At 53.1% G+C, this 18,867-nt stretch overlaps 1 protein-coding gene across 20 annotated transcripts in view; it reads right to left on the bottom strand.

Moving 5' to 3' along the window:
- Positions 1–7,083: 7,083 nt before the first annotated feature.
- The window catches only part of SSBP3 (single stranded DNA binding protein 3), a 163,191-nt gene continuing 151,407 nt past the window's right edge, over positions 7,084–18,867 (bottom strand). For 11 of the 20 annotated variants that reach the window (XM_089922253.1, XM_089922221.1, XM_089922194.1 and 8 more), the window contains 7 exons: positions 18,325–18,379; positions 16,872–16,942; positions 13,702–13,767; positions 9,092–9,170; positions 8,826–8,854; positions 8,610–8,711; positions 7,084–7,753 (listed from right to left, as the gene is read on the bottom strand). In XM_089922253.1, the coding sequence (XP_089778379.1) occupies positions 7,724–7,753; positions 8,610–8,711; positions 8,826–8,854; positions 9,092–9,170; positions 13,702–13,767; positions 16,872–16,942; positions 18,325–18,379 (432 nt within the window). In that variant the 3' untranslated portion in view covers positions 7,084–7,723. The remainder of the gene's footprint in view (positions 7,754–8,609; positions 8,712–8,825; positions 8,855–9,091; positions 9,171–13,701; positions 13,768–16,871; positions 16,943–18,324; positions 18,380–18,867) is intronic. The other 9 variants (XM_089922266.1, XM_089922268.1, XM_089922233.1 and 6 more) reach the window with 1 other exon arrangement.

The raw sequence follows: 18,867 nt of genomic DNA, 5'->3' as shown, positions 1-18,867 counted from the left end.
CCCTATTTGGCCTTAGACTTGAGAACAGAGTACTCACCTAGTCAGAGCGAGTCTGGGAGAAGGAAGCAGGAGGGTGGACGGGGATGTCCCACGATTAGTATAAAAGTCATCCTATAGGGACTTGGACTTTTAAGCAACAGGCATTTGGAACCAAAATTTTGACAATGGCATTGTGAGCACATGTGAACGTGCTCTCATTTGGTCATGTATTTAAGTGTCATGTTGATCCATTAGAAAGCTCAATTCCTTTCTGGCAGGCATCAGTGGACTGGGGAACGCCATTTCCAAGAGTCTCCTACATTCTACCTTCCACTCAGATCCTGAGTTTCCTCACCTGCAGAGTGGGAGTAAAGCACCTCCCTTTCAGGTTTTCCCTACTTTGGGATTAACAGGCTGCATTTGACCAGGAGGTTTCAAGTATATGGGTCTAGAGGTTTTCAGAATCTCCGTGAAAAGGTGGGATTACTTCGGGGGGCCCTTTAGGCCGTCTCTGTCCTCTCTCAAGGCTGACTCAGGCTGGATGTAGGGCAGGTGCTCGCCAGAGGCTCTGTGACTTGCTGGGCTCTGTCCTTCAGCACCAGGCCCGAGACTGGCGTAGGAGCAGGCCAGGGTCACCTCAGGCTTTAGACAGCATCTCCCTGCTTCCTCTTTTGTGGCGGGACGAAGTCCCTTAAAGTGTGTATGTGACCTGGGTGTCTCATACCGTCTTCCCTTTAACATGAATACACAAATCACTGTGACTCATGGGGCCTACCTGCTTGGCTGCTGGAAGACCACCCTGTTATAGGGACCCTCTCCCCAGAGATGTCTGGGAACCTGCAGAGAATCCCAGTGTCCACTCCTCAGCTCAGGATGATAAGCTCTCAGCCACTTGGTTCGTTCCACGGGTGTCTGTGAGCATCTAGTATGTGTTAGGCATGAGGCAAGGCCCCAGGTAGAGAGCATTGAGCAAAACAAGGTCCCTACTGTCATGGAGTTTACATTCCAACGTGGGGAGACGGTGCAGAAAGAAAGGTATGTCAGAGGATCCGAAGGCGAGACTCTGAGATGGAGAGTTGTGGCAGCAGGCTTACTGGGGCGCACTCCCCAGAGACCCATGAGCAAGGGAGGAGGGCGTGACTGGGCAGGGGGAGCTGAGACCCCCGTGGGTCCTCTAGAGAGCTCGGTACCGGGTGGCCCTTCAGAGCCATCCCAAATCGAGGCCAAGTGGTCCCACGTCAGCCATTGGCCACTGGCCACCGCCTGGGAGGAGGTGAAACCTTGGGTGAGGCAGTCCCCTGGGGACCAGGGCAGCACCCAGGAAGGGACACCGAGCCACCAGCAGCTGGGGGTGGGGTGTGTTGGCCCTTACCTCACAGGGTGAGGCCTCTGTGAGAAGGTAGTGTTTGAGTAGAGGCTGAACGAAGTGTGGGGCAGGCTGGGAAGGCGCTGGGGAAAACGCGACCGCTCTGAGATGGGCGTGTGGTTGGTGTGTTTGTGGAGTGGCGAGGAGGCAGGGAGGCCCTGCTGGAGCACTGGCTCTGCCACCAGAACCCCACCCCGAACCCAGCCTGCAACCGCCAGCCCGCCCTTCTCTGCAGAGCTCGCAGAACCGGGCCTGGGGTGGTCTTCGGCAGAAGGAATACGAGTCACATCAGCAGAGTCTATGGAGATCTCTCGTAGAGGTCATGGAACAGCTGAAAAGCTGGGAGGGACGTGGAAGTCAGAGTGAGCTGGTTCTGACCCCATTTCTGCTCCTGAGAAGGGGTTTGTTTATCTTTCCCTCTGCCCTCCACCTGAGAGCCCGGAAACCAACGCCCCCTTGTCCAACACAGGTAGCCCCCTCTTCTTCCCCTCCCCACTGGCTCACACACTTCCAGCGATGCGGAACTTATTACCTCTCGAAGCAGCCTCTTTCACTGTGGCTGCTAAGCATTCTCGCACTCAGGAGGAATGTCTTCCTTTAGCTTCAGTTCCGGGGTCCCAGCTCTGACTGCTGGGGCCTCACACCCCATCTGCTTTCTGAGCCAGGGGAGATTTGAAGCTGGGAATAATAGGCCTGAAAGCCAAATAGCCCAGTGTCTACCTCCCACTGAGCCTCTAAGCCATTTCTCAATCCACAGCATACCTCAGCCACCTGCTCCAGGCTGTATCACAGAGCAGGGACCCAGTGCTTCAGCTGGGCTGAGGATGGCAGGGTGGAGTGAGGCCAGCCTCTCCCCTGTTCTGGACACTGATTTGGCTGTTGCCACCTGAGATCCTCAGTCTATCCCATGCCAGACAACCTGGCCATGTCTCCTCATACCCAAAGCCTGTATCCAGGGGCGGGCTTGTTGCCCCGGGCAAGTCTAGCCTGTCAGGAGCAGCGCAGCCCCGCCCAGCTTTCTGTCACCCACCCCACGAAACACATCTGTCTTCTCATCCGCAGCCGGGCTGATGGATCCTGGGCTGGAACTGGGGCTGAGCCCCGAGGCTCCCACTACAGACCTCTAGGGGGTCCAGCAATTCAGCTCCTTTTGTAAGCCCCTAGTGCGTGCCAGGCCCTGTGCTGGGAGCCAGAGATGCAGAGTGAGACATGGTCCTCCAGGAGTTCCCAGCTGGCGGGTGGGCAGTGACAGAGTAGTCAGTCTCCTTTGGACCTGCTGAAGCCATAAAGGCCACCTCTTTCCCCACACCTGAGCACCTGCCCACAGGTGACAGCATGCAGTGGGGGGAGTGCAGGAGTGACTGTGCTCAGCAAGCATCCACTCACTCTGTGAGCACTCCCTGAACACCTGCTGGGGGCCAGGCCTCGTGCTGGGTCACTCACTCTGGGGACAAACACTCAGGCATGGTCCCAGGCTCCGAGGAACTCCCAGTCTGATGGGGGAGGCAGACGTTGAACCATTACAGCATAGGGGTCGTGGGGGCTCAAAGAAAGCCTTCACCTCGGCCTACAAGGCTTCCAGAAAGGCGGCCCGCGTGAGCTGGATTCTAAAGGGCAAGTAGGACAGGCGCGCCGAGAGGGAAGAGCAGGAACAAAGGCCCCAGTGGGCAGCAATCCCTAAGGAGTTCTGCATCACTGGAGCATGCAGTGCTGAGGGTTGAGGACGAGCAGGAGAGGCCCGCAGGGCCTGGGCGAGGCGAGGAGCGTGCCCTGGATGCCAGGCCGTGTGCGGCACTCTCCTCTCTGCAGCTTTCTTCCCTTGGTATCCGGGCACCTCACTCTCCTCACCGCCTCCTTTGCTAGTTCTTCCTGTTCCCAGGGCCCAGTCCCTGGGCCCTTCTCCGTTCACTCTGCAGATGAGCTCAGTCTCGTGGCTTTCAAGAGCATCTGAAGGCCAACAACTCCCCATGTCTCTAGCCGGGACCTGCCTGCTTGACTTCTTTACCTGGGTGTTGAACAAGCGTCACCTCAACCTGCTCTTCCCGCAGCCCCCCTCATCTCGGTGACGGGCATCGCCAGCCTCCCACAGCTGTTTTGTTCCCCTCTGTATCCCTAGTGTTAGGACAGTCCTGGCATGGAACAGGTGCCCCATAAATATGTGAACGGATGGATGGAAGAGTTTAAGGATGCTCAGAAGTGAGTGAGTGAGTGAGTTAGATCTTTGTGGTATTGGAAGGGCTGAGATGGAGGCAGGAAACCAAGGTGGTAGCTGAATGTCCAGGTAACAGATGCCAAAGACTGGGGCTCCATAGACACCTGGGAATGGAGAGGAGAGTACCAGCACAGGGCAGGATGGACCCTCTTTCAGCACCCCGTCGCTTGGTCTGGTCTTCTGTTTCCAGCGCTCCCGCCCAGTGAGCCCAGGGAAGCTCCAGCTCCACTCAGTTCAGGACAGAGCCCTCACAGAAGCCTGGGATGTACTCTGGGCTCAGGCCCCTGGAGTCTGGAATCCTCAAGGGACAGCAGAGGCTGGGAGTCAGAGATTACCCAGGGTCACCCAGGGCATCAGGCTGAATGGCCCCAGCTGAGCCCAAACTGGAGTCCTGCTCTGGCTCTGTGCCTTGGTAGTTGCTGACCCACCCCTTCCAAGCCCCCTCCACACACACCTGTCCCCTGCCCCAGGCAGGCCCTGCCGGCATCAGCTAGTTTGCCTCAAGGCTCTCCTTTGCTGGATCCAGGGAGGGGTGCCCAGCCAGGAAGGACAGGGCCCTCACTTTGGCCCCCAGGCTGGCTGGCCTCTGGAATTAGGCACTTGTGGGTAGTGAGGAGGAGTAGGAAAGCAGCTGCTGAGCTGGGGCCTTTGGCCTGTCCTGTCCACTCTGCCCAAGTTCCAGCGATGGGCTAAAGCCCTCCTCTGTGAAAGTACAGGAATGACACCCACCTTTTGCCTCTCACTCCGAGACCCTCATCCTGGCTGCAGAACCTGGATCTGGCCCGGCCCTGCTCTCAGTCAGGCCTGGACAGGGCAGGGTGGTGAAAACACTGGGGGGAACAGGAGCCTGTCCTCTCCTCAAAGACCTCTTGCTGAGAAGGCCAACCCCAAACCAGCCCTCATCAGGGCCATGAGTGTGGCAAAGGCAACTCTGGGGGTGCTGGGGGGAATCACAGGCTGAGGGGTGTGTTAGGGTGCCTGGTGTTCGAACCCCGCCCCCAGCAGAGGTGGGCAGTGAGGCACACAGCAGGCTCTCATTACAGGTTGGGGGCCCTTTCCTTCCTCTCTGCAGGGGCCCCTGTGACCTGGGCTCCCTTCTCCAGGCCACTGCTCCCACCTGCGCCTGAGGCCTGCTCTGGGGAGCACAAGGGCAGCGAGGGTATGGAGTGGGTGCTTGCCCGTCATCTCCACCTTCTTTGCTCAGCACTGGGGCTGGCACGTGGCAGATGCTCAGTGCTGGTGAACAAACACCTCTTCAGGACTGTCAGTGCAGGTCACTAACAGCCTGCGTCTCCTCATCTGTCCAACAGTGACGTTTTCCCAGTAGTTCAAAGACATCTGTGCTGAGGAAGAGCCTAGGAAGCCTTATTCCCCGATGAGGACGCAAGGACAAGTGGAATTTTCTAGGCCCTCCCAGCTACTCCTCATACCCATTTAGATGCTCCCCAAAAGAGTAGTACCACCAACAGCTAACACTGCTGCTCTTACTGCTTCAAAGGCACTGTTCTAAACAAACACTTTACAAATATCAGCCTACCCTCACAGCCACCACATGACAGGTGAACCATTATCCCCATTTTATAGATGAGGAAACTGAGGACAGAGGTTATGAACTAACTTGCTCAGGGCCACACAGATCCTGCAGGATCTGAAACTGGTCCCTTCAGACCTTGTAAAGGCGGGCTAAAGCCACACTTTGCTCAGACATCGTGTGTTTCCCTCCCCTCCTGCTGCGGGCCTGGCCCCAGAGCTCCAGGGAGGCAGAAAGTTCTACTTTCTAAATGTTGTTCAAATCAGCATCCACAGCTGCTGACTTGGTGGGCTTGCAGTAGTTCTTGCCTAGACAGCAGCTGGGACTGGGTCTCCCCGAATCTGTCCAGCCCCACCCAACCATCTTCCAGGATGTGGCCTGCACCGTTTTCAAACATTCAAGTCAAACTGTGCCACTCTCCAAATCTTTCAAGGGCTCCCTGTTGCCTTGGAGGTGAAAAGATAAAACTCAGTGCCCCTGTGGCCCGGCACCCTAGGACCTGTGAAGCAAATTCCACCTGAAGGGAGAAAGCAGGGCATGGGTGCAGCCCATGGGGCCAGCCTAGCCGATGCTGACTCTCCACTGAAAACAGCACACTGGGAACCTTATCCAGAAAAATAATACTCTGGCAAACCAAAATGCGTTTGTGAGATGAGAAACCCCAACTGCCTTTTAGAATGTCCCCAGATATTTGAAGTGAGACAGTGTCCTCCCAACCATCTTCCCCAACTCTCCACAGAAGATTAACATGCCCAGGAAAAGAAGGCCGACTCCTGAAACAGCACAAACCAAAATCTTGTCCTGCACCAGGAACAAAAATTCTGCCCAACCGGTTGCCTGGCATTTTGTAATCAGTATAATGAACTCCAACCCATGTTCCCCCCAAACATGTCAGGAAGGGCTGCGGAAAAAAGATGTCCCTTTAATAAAACGTTATCAACATATATCGTACACAAACTACAATGTATCATAATTACTTTTTTTTCCTCTCTTAATTCAGAACCAGACTACAAGGTAAGAAAAAACACAGAAACAGCTACAATGTTCCCAGTAATCCGCACAAGGTCTCTTTTCAGGCAGATGATATCTCACATAGTATGATATACATGGATCGGAAAGGGAGGGACAAAAACAAAGACCAGCTACAGGGCGGGAGGAGGAGGAGGAGGAGGGGTGTAAATGTACAAAGAACTCTGGTGTCTTCAGGGCAAGACACAGAGGTTTCAGTGGGGGGTGGTGAGGTGAGGGAGGCCACAAGTCACCCCTCCTGGGAGGGGACAGGCTCCACTGTCGCATTTGTTGGTTTTTGAAAATAAAAACAGGACCGGAAACAGCACATCTGTTTGGTTGCTGGCGTCCCCCCTGCCCCCCACAGCTATTCCAAAGTCTCTCTGTCCAGTTCCAAGCGCACACAGAGCAATTCTGGTCAATATCCCATTTTTGAAAAAGAAGAATCAAGAGGGGAAAAAAAAAGAAAACCCAAACTCCAGCCCTCCACTGCCCGCACACAGGAGGACGACGATTCGAGGAATGAGAACGCGGAGGTCACAGTTTCCATGTCCCAGGTCATAGCCATCCTGTCGGGGCGGCCTCCCCCACTCCGCTCCAGGCCACCACCCCGCTGGCAGGATTCTCACTGGGAAGACTGGGGTGGGGGCTGAGGAGGGGGCTGGAGGGCGGGACGCTGGGCAGGGAGAGGTCCAGAAGAGAGAGGAAGCAGTCCTGGGAACACAGTGCATGCCACTGGGTCGCAGCACAGCTCCACTGGGGCGGGATCCTGAAAGCGGTCGGTGGTCTGGCCCCTCCAGCCACGTAACGGGGGAGGGGGTCTGGGGTCGAAGCTGTGCAGCTGCTGTCGCCACCTCGCCAGGAGATCAAGCAGAAACAAGACAGGTTCCTGCCCTTCCCTTGCCCGTCAGCACAAACCAAAAACCCCAAGTGGAAAAGGGTGACTCCTTTTTTCTTTCCCAAAAAGGCCGTTTGAAAGAAACCACCGATTGTAAACTGCCCAGTTTATTATAATTATTATTATTATTTTTAGATGGCTACAAAGACAGGTGAGATCTCACACCTAGACTAGCTTTCCTGGTGGAAGGGCTTGGGTACAGACAGACAACAGGGCTTGGGTTTTTGTTTTCTGTTTTTCGTTTTTTGCTTTTTTTTGTCTTTTTTTTTTTTTTTTAAAGAAGAAAGCAAAGAGGTTGATTGGGGTGGGGGGGGCTTGCTAGAAGCTTCCATTTTTAAAAATTTTTCCCCCAAAAAACCCCCCTGAAAACAAATTAAAAAAATCCCAACAACGGTAAAACCCCCAACAAAAAACAACAAAAATGTGTCATGTACATAAAAGGTCCTTTTGGGAAAGGGCAAGGGGTGGGATTTTTCTGGTCATTGACTTGAAATGTATTTTTGAGTTTTGTCCTTCATGTTTTATGGAATAAAAAGTTCGGCCTTTTTATTGCATGAAACTAAAATTGAGAAAGGTGGGGGGAGGGGAGGGGGAGGGTTGAGGGGGAGCAGGAGATGCCCCTCCCCCAGCTCCTGGGTAATGACACCTCACTTCTTCTTGCATAATTTCTGGCACCTTCCCGCCTGCAATGCCGGCTCTCTCAGCGTCTCAGAGAAGAGGAGGGGGGGATCACACACTCATCGTCATGCTTGGAGAATACTGGAAGGGGAGAAGCAGAGAAGGGGGGTCATGAGGGCCAGGGTGTGGGAGAGCCCTGTGGAGATCTGACTGCACAGAGCTGGACTGGGACTGTCTGGGGGTGGCTGGGCTGAGACACCCATGATGGCACTGGGTGGGCAGGGGGCCAGCAGGCGGGACTTAGGAGCCACCTCTTGGCACCAGCCTGTGTCCCTGACTCCTCTCCCCTGGCCCCTTTCCCTCTCCAAATCACCCCTTCTTTCCAAGGAAAGCAGCAGCGGCCCCTGCCGTCCCCTCATGGGGCCACAGACTGCAGAGAACCGGGGTCTGACAAGCCGGAGCACAGACAGGGTGCCCTGGGGTGGGAGCCGGCCTGGGGTTCTCAAAAGCTGCTTAACCATGACATCGTTTCTTCAGATGACACTGTAAATAGAGGCCCAATGTGAAAAAGGAGACGGCCAGCTCCTCTGCACCGAGACCCCCGGAAGTCACTGGGTGTGTGAAACTCCTTCCCCAGGACAGGAGGAAATAAGACTGGGACAGAGACCCAGTGGGCCAGAGCCCAGGGCTCGTCCAGCCACGTCAGCTTCTTCATTGCTGGAGGCGCTGCGCCTCCATGTGGATGCTTCGGGAAGGTCAGACTCAGGTAGCAGGGGTCAGCGCCAGGCAGTGGGGGAGGGGGGGTGGGGGAGGTGAGGGCTCTGCACTTTGTGTGGAAAAGTAACCGAGGTGAAAGGCCCACGACACAGCTGCCAGGACACTGGCCCAGCAGGCAGGTCTTGGTCAGGAGACTGAAACTTAAATCAACAGTCCCCAGGCCCCAGGGGATACGGTGAGGACCCAGGGGTGAAATGAGGGTGGTGGCAGGCACACTTACATTGTCATTCTGGAAGGAGTGGAGGAAGTTCCCTCCTAGCTCACCATCGTCTCGAGGGGTGCCTGGAGGATTGCTAATGCCACTTATGTTGTTAGGAGAATTCTGCAGAGAGAGCAGAGGAGGTAAGCCCCCGTGCCCCCAGCAACCTGCCCCCCAGATGCGGGAAAGGCTTTCTGGGTGGTGCTGTCAGGGAGGAGACATGGAATACACACTCACTTTTGGAAGTCCATCTATGTCACCTGACCCTGAAAGGAAAAATGAATCCAGTTCAGTTTCTTGCCCACCCTTCTGTGCAGGGGCCTCCAAACCCTTCCACCCAAGCCCAAACATCTCTGCAAAGAGGATCTTCTACTTAGGCAACATCTTCCTCTTGGGATCTTCCTGTGGGGACCCGGCCTAGGGGAGCCAGGAGCCAAGGCAGAGAAGGCTTCCCGGGAGGGTCGGGCAGGGGGCAGCATGATGAGGTCAGGGCGCTGACTCACCTAACGAGCCGTTCATGTGGTGTGGCTCCATGCCACCCATGCCCCCCATCGGGCCGTCCGAGCCTGGACCCATCGGGAACTGTGGGAGAAGCACAGAGCGTGGCAGCTGAGTGGGCCCTCGGCTCGGCCGCAACCCTCGCAGGGCTCCCATGCCCAGCTGCATCCCCGGGGAGCTTCCATGCTGGCGGGGCCACTCTCACACACTCAGGCATTTAACACCAGGAGGCCGGAGCTGGTGCCTCCCCTCGGCCCTAGGAATTGTGCAAGGCAGAGGCGCTCACTCCTATGCACCACGGGAGGAAACCCACCCAGAGAGAGAGAGGGACTGGTCCAAGGCCACCCAGAGACAGCTCTCAAACCAGGCCTGCTGGATCCCATCCCGGGCTCTTTCCATCCTGGGGCAGCGTGCGGGGCTCGCCAGTGAGAACCTCACCCAGACGGAGTGACCAACTGCCAGGCCAGGAAACAAAAACATTTGTGCTTTTCCTCCCCATTTTACAGATGAGGAGACTGAAGCACAGAGTGGACCATGCTTTGCGCACAATCTCCCAGGTAGGAGAGATGGAGAAGCTGCGGCTGGACCGTGGGCAGCCTGGCTCTGGAACCATCACACTAGCCTCCTCCAGGCTCTTCCTCAGAAATGTGTGGGGAGCTGGGGCGTGGGTGGCAGGACTTCTCTCACTGGGACTGTGTGGGGGAGCTCACTAATGAGCAGAACTGACGGCGCAGACAGACCAGACACCAGACGTGTAACCTGCTCTACCCGCCTTCTCAAATCTGTCTGGAACTAACCCCCCCATCTCAGCAAAGCAGCAACCAAAGGCCAGAGGTCACATCGCATGGCCACCAAGGGATGGCTGAGCCCAGTCTGGAGAGCCAAGGCCCAGGGATACAGACTGGATGCCAGGGTGGACAGGGGACGAAGTGGCAGAATGGAGGCCTGTGCCGGGCACTAAGGACACAGAGCTGAGTCACACCTGGGCCTCAGTCTGAAGGAAGAGCACAGCCACGGACACCCAACTTCCCCACAGGATGCTGAGATCCAAAGAGAGCTGCAGACAAAGCACGGCTGCAACTTCAGAAAGAGGCACTGAGGAAAGGGCAGAGAAATCAGAACAGGCTGCATGGAGGAGGAGGCAGAGCGTCAAAATAATTGAGGGATAGAATCTGGGCGGGCAGAGATGGACCATGGCCTTGTTCTCAGCAGGGGTCCTGCCTGAGCAGAAGTAAGAGGCCTCCTAGCAGGTGCCAGCACGGAGTGGCTGGAGCAGGAACTGATGTGACGAGACTGCAGGGGAGGGGCTGGGGCACCAGCCGCTTCCTCACCCCGCCTCCCATTCACACACCCCGTGGGTGCAGGATCCTTGCCTCCCCAGTGGCCTCCCAGGGCCACTCGCAGGCTTTGGGGCACATTTTGCCATCTGGCAACCAATTTCATGCTTATGAAACCAAGTGATAGGAGAATGAGGGTGATCAACTTTTTAAGGAGCCAAACCCAGACACAGTCACACCAGAGCAAAAGAATCCTGAAATGTGACAATAAACAATTATGCACATGTGTCATTACTGTAACATACATATATTTAAAAAACAGGTATCTTAAATAACATATTATGTGTATTTTTGTTATTCTTTTTAACAGCTTGAGATATAATTCACATACCATACAAGTGACCCATTTAACGTATGCGATTCAGTGGCTGTTAGTGTATTTATGGAGTTGTGCAACCACCACCACCAATTTTAGGACGTTTTCATCACCTGCATCCATTAGCAGTCACTCCCCATCCCCGCCCCCCTTGAATCCCCAGGCCCACTCAACCATTAATTTATTCTGTCTCTACAGATTTAGCTATTCTAGACACTTCATACAAACAGAATTATATGTGACCTTTGTGGCTGGCTTCTTTCACTTAGCAAAATGTCTTCAAGGTTCATCCATGTTGTTGCATGTATCATGTACTTCATTCCTTCTTACGGCCAAGTAACGTTCCATTGTATGTATATACCACATTTAATTACCCATTCACCAGTCAATGGGCAGTTAGGTTGTTTACACTTTTTGGCTATTATGACTAGTGTTCCTGTGAACGTCTGTGTACAATTATTGTGTGGACATGCTTTCGTTTCTCTGGGGTAGATACCTATGAGTGGAATTGCAGGGTCACAGGGTAACTGTTTAACCTTTCGAAGAACTGCCAGACCGTTTTCCACAGCATGTGCACCACTTCACGTTCCACGTTCCCTCCAGCTATGTGTGAGCCTTCCAATTTCTTCCCATCCTCGCCAGCACCGCTCATTATGTCTTTCTGATTCTAGCCATCCTAGGGGGTGTGAAGTGACAGCTCACTGTAGTTTTCATTTGCTTTTCCCTAATAACTGACGCTGAGCATCTTTTCATGTGCTTATTGGCTATTTGTACATCTTTGGAGAAATGTCCATTCAGATCCTTGGCCCATTTGCTTTTAAGTTTATTTTTTGGCTGCGTCGGGTCTTAGTTCCGGCATGTGGATCTTCTGTTGTGGCCCGTGGGCTTCTCTCTAGTTGTGGTACGCAGGCTTTTCTCTAGTTGTGGCACGTGGGTTTCTCTCTCGTTGTGGGGCGCAGGGTCCAGAGCGCGTGGGCTCTGTAGTTGCGGCATGCGGGCTCTGTAGTTGTGGTGTGTGGGCTTAGTTGCCTCGTGGCATGTGGGACCTTAGTCCCCCAACCAGGGATCAAACTGGCATCCCCTGCATTGCAAGTTGGATTCTTAACCACTGGACCACCAGGGAAGTCCCCTTGGGCCATTTTTAAGTTGGTTTGTTTTTTTATTATTGAGTTTTAAGAGTTCTTTACATATTCTGGATTCAAGCCCCTTACCAGACATATGACTTGCAAATATTTTCTATGGGCTGTCTTTTTACCTTCTTGACAGTGTCCTTTGAAGCACGAGTTTTAAATTTTTTTTTTTTGCGGTACGCGGGCCTCTCACTGTTGTGGCCTCTCCCGTTGCGGAGCACAGGCTCCGGACGCGCAGGCTCAGCGGCTATGGCTCACGGGCCCAGCCGCTCCGCGGCATGTGGGATCTTCCTGGACCGGGGCATGAACCCGTGTCCCCTGCATCGGCAGGCGGACTCTCAACCACTGCGCCACCAGGGAAGCCCCTCGAGTTTTAAATTTTAATGAAGTCTAGTGCAGCTACTTTTTTTCTTTTGTCACTTGTGTTTCTGGTGTTGTAGGTAAGAAGGCTTTGCTAACCCAGGTCACAAAGATTTACTCCTACATTTTCTTCTAAGTGTTTGATAGTTTTAGCTCTGACATTTAGGCCTAGGGTCTACACTGAGTTAATTTTTGTGTATGTTGTAAGGATGCAGTCTAACTTCATTTGTCTGCACGTGGATATCCAGTTGTCCCAGCGCCACTTCTTTATTCTGTATTATTTACTTTTCTGTTACTTAAATACTATTAATTAAAGAACAGCTGAACTAGTTAACAGGGGCAACAGTAGGACCAGTTAAACAAACGACGTGTGGAAAAAACACAACACTTTTATAATATTTCTGTGTTCTGACACAGCAAATTATTTTAACTCTTTACTGGATATTTAAATGTGGTAGGCTGTATTACTGTGTATTTATTGAACACACACGTTAAGATTTTTTCAAAAGAGAACCTAAATACAATAGGACTGATTAAACAGATACTACCTATATTTAGTTTCTAAAAACTGACACTTTTTTCTGTCCTGTATCACAATAGGATATTTTTGCTCTGCTTTTTTAAAAATTTTTTTAAAGATTTAAAAAAAAGTTTTACGTACAAAAAGCTAGCATTGTTTCTTTCATTGGGTAGATGTCTTGGATAATCCATTCAAGGAAGTTCATTCAGTCTTATATCCTCTGTGTACTGATGGGAACACTGGTGGCACCTCCTGAGGCCACGTTTCAGGACCAGACCATGCCAGTGTGAGAAGACACGGCCAAAGCAAGAGCCTGGCCGATTTTTTTTTTGTGGCGGGGGTGGTGTCCATTAGAGCCGCTGGGGACCCGTCTTGCTTTCAGGGGTCCAACAGGGCAAATGGCGCTTGCTTTTCCACTAATACTTCCCTGAATTGCCTGCAGGTTCTTGGGCATCCTTCTTTCATGTAGTGGCAAAACTGAATACAGAGTCAAATGGAAAATGTACCGACGCGCTCTGCTCTTATCAAGCCCTTATCAAGGTGTCAGTCCAACGTGGTAACACCAGACTATCCTCTCCACAAACACGTCTGCACGGACTTCCCTGGTGGCACAGTGGTTACGAATCCACCTGCCAATGCAGGGGACACGGGTTCAATCCCTCGCCCGGGAAGATCCCACATGCCGCGGAGCAACTAAGCCCGTGCGCCACAACTACCAAGCCTGCGCTCTAGAGCCTGCGAGCCACAACTACTGAAGCCCGTGCGCCTAGAGCCCATGCTGCACAACAAGAGGAGCCACCGCAAGGAGAAGCCCGCGCACCACAACGAAGAGTAGCCCCCGCTTGCTCCAACTAGAGAAAGCCCGCGCGCAGCAACAAAGACCCAAAGCAGCCAAAAAAAAACAAAACAAAAAAAACACGTCTGCACATGGAGTGCTTAGGATTTTGCTTACGTGCTCAGGTTTTTGGATCTGTAGGAATCGCTTCCAGCTCTCCAAAGATGTCCAACCACTTTGTATCTACAAGCAGGTTTTGGAAGATCAGCTGCTTGTCAGTCAGGCCCTTCTCATCTAGGAGCTCATCAGATGGGCTATGCCTGCCTACGATGGCCATCATTTCTAAACATTCCGAGCACACTGTATATCATGATCGATTAAACCTCTCTTAGGGAAACTGGTTTTAAAGCACAAAGGTAATCTGAACTTGTGAGATCTAAGTTGGATTCTAAATAAGTTACAGTTTTAATAAAGAAACTGGGAAAGTTCTAACTTGGCTGCCCTTACCGGTGACACTTTGAGTCCTCAAGCAGCCTCACTGCCAAAGGTAAGCCATTACTTTGGCTGTATGAGGCTTTATCACAACCCCCCACGAATCTGAACAGCTCAAGTGCCGTCCACTCAGCCTCATCTAGGCTCCTCATGGCCTCTTTAAAGACCATCAAACGGTTCTGGAGAAGCAGCAACTACATTTCTATTTTACTGTCATTCCTTTCTGCATTCTCATCTCATCGTATTTCCAAATCAGAGAAGAGCATCACAGCAGGCTGACATTTTAACATCTTCTCTGTGGCCAGGAACAGCCATCTGTGGGCGTGTGTCCAAGGCTCTCTCCAATTCTATAAACTCAAAAATCTCACTGAGTGCTTCTGCACGTTTTGAGCAAACTGACAAGTGACCAAAACGTTTCGTTATGAAAGCTGGATTATCAAAGGTAAGCAAATCTCCCCCCTTGACAGCAGTGTCGGGGACAAGGTGTGTGGGGCATTTAGCAGGTAAGAAGTTTATAGACTAAATGAAACTTGCCAAATTAACTGCAGTGTCTGCCAAATATGCAGATAAACGAGTGAAGTCTGGTTTGCATTTGGACAAGGAGAATAATAATCTTTTATTTGTTTTCTGCAGTTTCATTAACATCTTCTTTGTAGAAATCAAGATTATGATTTGAAGGTCCAGTTCTCAAGTCAAAGTACCTAAAAGCTGGGGAGACTTTTGTTGCCACGGTGTGATGAACCATGTGATATGATGAAAGAAGCTCCCTGATTTTCTCGAAGATGCAACAGAATCAGCTGTACACTGTAAAGGACCAACACACTTGTCATCAAAATTCCCCCTTCTGTTCACCCACAGGACTTCGTTGCAGCCTCTGAGTCAGGAAATGTAACCTTCTCCGTTCATGGAGCCATCTCAGTTCATGGACCAACATGGCGATGGTGTTCATTCAAGGGCCAACGGTGTTCATGTCCCGGCCAACATGGCAGCCGCTGTTTTGCACTGAGCACTGGTCTCTTTGGAGGATGCACAAAACTTTTGATTGATTCAGAAGGATGTGCCTATCTCGTCCTAGACTGTGCAGTTCTGTCTACAATGCACTCTCCCACCCTTTTTCCACCCACATCCCTTCTCATCTTTTCGGCACACTTGCCGGTATGTTCTGGTTTGGTTATTTGCCTCCCTGACCCAGTTGTATGTGTCCTCACACCTGTCATTAAAATTCATTCAGCCCCCCCTTTTTTGGAGGTGTCGGGGTCGCGCTGGTGCTGGTGGTCTCACCGTTCTCATTTTCATTATCTGAGCTCTTAGAAAACAGGATCGTGATACTCACAACGTGAGAAATGAAAACACCATCTTGACACAAACAGTTAAGCCGCAAGCAGAGTCAAAGGTGGACCCCGCCAGGGCCCGGATGCAGCGCGCTTGAGTCGTACCCCTCGGAATGATGCAACACGGATGATCCATCATTGAGAGCCACAGACCACGACTGCTGGCATCCGTGCTCAGGAAAATATGGTGACGGCAACCATGGGAAGTGGGGAGTCTATGCCACTTTCATGTGCTCAGTCCTGTCTTTGGGACCACTATATGGTTGGGCGCTTTTCTGCCCAACCTGCATCCATTACCAAAACCCAGGATTTTTGTGTCCTGGGAAGTCATCTCCCAGGACACAGGGCTTTCCATGCTAAAATCCAAATTGGCTGGCCACCCTAGGGAGAGGCAGGGGCTATGGGAGATGCTGGCTGCCCAGGAGAGGGGGAGAGATTGTGGTGGAGCAGCAGTTGAGGAGCGAGGTTCCCACACTTCTCAGTCCCAGGACCCCGGGTAAGGTCCCTCTCGGCGCCCCCGGGAGGCAGGGCAATGACCCTCACCCAGAGGCTGCTGGAGGATGAAACACGCGCAGCGGCCAGCACAGGGCAGCCCGTAATCAGGATTTAACACATGGGGTGATTCAGGAGGCACATCAGGAACCGAACTGGCAAAACCAAACTGTGCATCCCTAAGGGCCCGAGCCAACCCTGGGGTCACAAGCCCACCCTCTGGCTCTGCAGCCCACAAACTACTGATTTGGTCACGTGACAGCCTCCTTTCCAGACCCTGAGCTCCCGGAGGGCAAGGCCAGTGGGACTCACCTCCCCCGCCTGGCAAGGAAGGGGTGTCTGTGGGTCAGACCAGCCCTGTCCTTAGGGAGCTCCCAGCCGGGAGAGGGAGACAGGCCGCCACTGCACAGTCCAGTCCCGACATGGGCGCGGGAACACGAGAGGGAGTAGGCGAGCAGGAATCAGAACAAGTGAAATTTGAGCGACAACATCATTACAGGTTGGGACTTCGAGAGGCCAAGAAGGGAGGAAGTGGCTTCTAGATGAGGGAAGGGCCCGAGCAGAGGCAGAGAGGTTACAAGATGGGGGGGGGGTCTGAGGGCTCCCAGAGGCACACAGCAGGCAGGCCCCCGGGGGCCTCCCCCCAAAGCTCCACAGCCAAGGATATAGACCTGAGACATCGCCCAGGTGCACGGACAGTCAGCCGAGCAGGGACCGGCCCAGGCCCACCTGCAGCCTGCTGCTCTTCCCCGTCAACAGCCGGCTCGGGCCAGCAGGGGTCCCCCCCGTGAGGCTGGGCGCCCCACTCTGACCAGAGGTGTGCGAATCAGCCCACCCACTTCCATCCCACCCGCTGCCAGCTATGAAATGGGAACCAAGCTGCCCAAGAGTCAATCACTTTTCTGATGGTTTATTTTATCCATCTTTGGTGACAAATGGCTGTCATCAGCTAAGCTTGCTTTCCGCTCAGCCGACGACGTCAGTCGGATCTGTCGCAGTACCTGATGTGTAAATTATTAGAAGCTGACTTACGTTGGACCGGCTGCCTCCAGGCGGCACCGGGTTAATCATTGTGTAGATGTTGTCACTGGAATTTGTTGAATCTGTAGAACAGTGGAAACCCGCAAGTCGGGGTGATTAATTCACTTCTTAATTAAAACAAACTCATGGCACTTGAACTCATTCTTTTGTATTTTATCACCTAAAATTTCCTCTAAGTACCACCATTTTCTGGCTAATTTGTATTTAATGAAGATTCACAAAGTTTTTAATCACAGAAAATTCAACTGTGAAAACCACTCAACCCTGAAAGGAAGGATTTCAGGGCGCCTGGATAGCAATGTGGACATGGCAAAGCCGTCTCCCCCATCTCAAACCAAATCTGGTCCCCAGACACTGCCTGGCAATGCAGGGGCGGCCAGACCACCACCTGTGCTCTCCCCCCAACCCCGCCCGGCAGTGTTAGTCAAACTGGGAAAGAGAAACACCACAAGCTGATGGGGCCACCCTGCCAAGCCGATGGGGCAGGAGAGAGAGGCAGGGATGGTGCTGGAGACGCAGTAACATATGGAGTGGTTTAATGTGACCCAGTCTGAATGTAGGTCATGCAGCTCATAAAAATGCAGCAGCAGAAAGAGGGAACAGGAGCGGGAATATCACGGTCGCCGCCAGAGCCACCCCTGCCACTGAGCAGCTGCCCTGCTACAGGGAGCTGAGGGGATGGGAGAGAGGGACTCCTCCGTGTCCCCAATTAGCCAGCAAAGTCTCCTTAGGAAATCAGCTAACATGTTTATATCAGGAGCAGGCACCAGTATTTCTCCGGCAGAGATCCAACTACCTCTCACTTTTTATTTTGGGGGTGGGTAAAGATAGTATGTTGAATTCCTTCTAGTTGACGGTACGCTACTCTTAGCTGGGAAAAAACACAGTTGTGATGGTGTGTGTGTGTGTGTGTGTGTGTGTGTGTGTGGGTGTGTGTGTGTGTGTGTGTGTGTGTGTGGTGTGTGTGTGTGTGTGTGTGTGGTGTGCGTGCGCGCACATGCCCTCTTCTGATTAAAGAAAAGGGTAAAAGGGATCTTTGATACAGAGGACCAGAAGCCAATAGCTCTAGACACTCAAGAGGCATCACGCTGTAGAGTCCTGGTCCCAGGATGCCAGGACCCAAAAGCCCCTTCTCAGTCATCTAGAGAAATGACAACCAGGACAGGATTCTCTCTGACCAGCAGGAGCCGAAAGCTGTGAGACCCCTTGTTTCCAGATCTCCTTGCTCTGCCCTGTCCTTTCACTGGAGATGAGGAGTGACCCGGCTGAGGCCACATGGCAGGTTGGTGGCACCGGGGCCTCCTGCCCACTAAATCCCTGGTGCCAAGATGCCGGGTGGGGGGCGCACTGCTCAGGAAGAGCGGCTTGCAAGCCCTGGCTCTGCACCCAGGCCCCTCCAGGACTCCCTACTCCCTCAGCGGCACCCCTCCCCCAGCCTTCTTACCTGCAGGACTAGGCATGATGGGTGTTCCTGGAGGGCCGCCACCACCAGGGGGTCCCTGGAGATGAGATAAAAACTGACATCAGAAACCCACGGTAAAAAACCCATGGTGATGACACACGTGGGGCCACACACGTGAGGCCGCTGAGCTCCAGCCAAGCCAGCAGCCAGTGCTCACCCGGGGCCCGGGTGTTTAAGGCTTGGGGGAACTGGATTCCCCCTTTCCTTTCTTTAAACCAAGAGGTAGCTGTGCGCGTGCGTGTGTGCTCATACACATGGGGACCAGTGAAACCAGAGGCCTGTAGTGGAAGCTGACTGGCCTACTGGTCAGTCCCCCGAATGGGGGTCCCAACTCTGGGTCTTGTTTGGGGACTTCCGGGCCACCAGAAAGTACAGATACCTGAATATTGACAGCAAGTTCTAGCACAGTTTGGAATCTGTGCTCAGAATATGTTGTGAAAGGAAAGAGGCAGGGCCCCCCCACCCCACGTACTCTTGTACACACAGTCACATGCGGTTAGACACGCAATGCCCCAAACCCGCACA

The sequence above is a fragment of the Delphinapterus leucas genome, chromosome 1 (genome assembly GCF_059928025.1).
Source record: "Delphinapterus leucas isolate spDelLeu-1000000601 "Yukka" chromosome 1, BTC_Dleu_Yukka2, whole genome shotgun sequence".
Lineage (NCBI taxonomy): Eukaryota > Metazoa > Chordata > Mammalia > Artiodactyla > Monodontidae > Delphinapterus > Delphinapterus leucas.
This window is presented reverse-complemented; position numbering and strand designations above follow the sequence as displayed.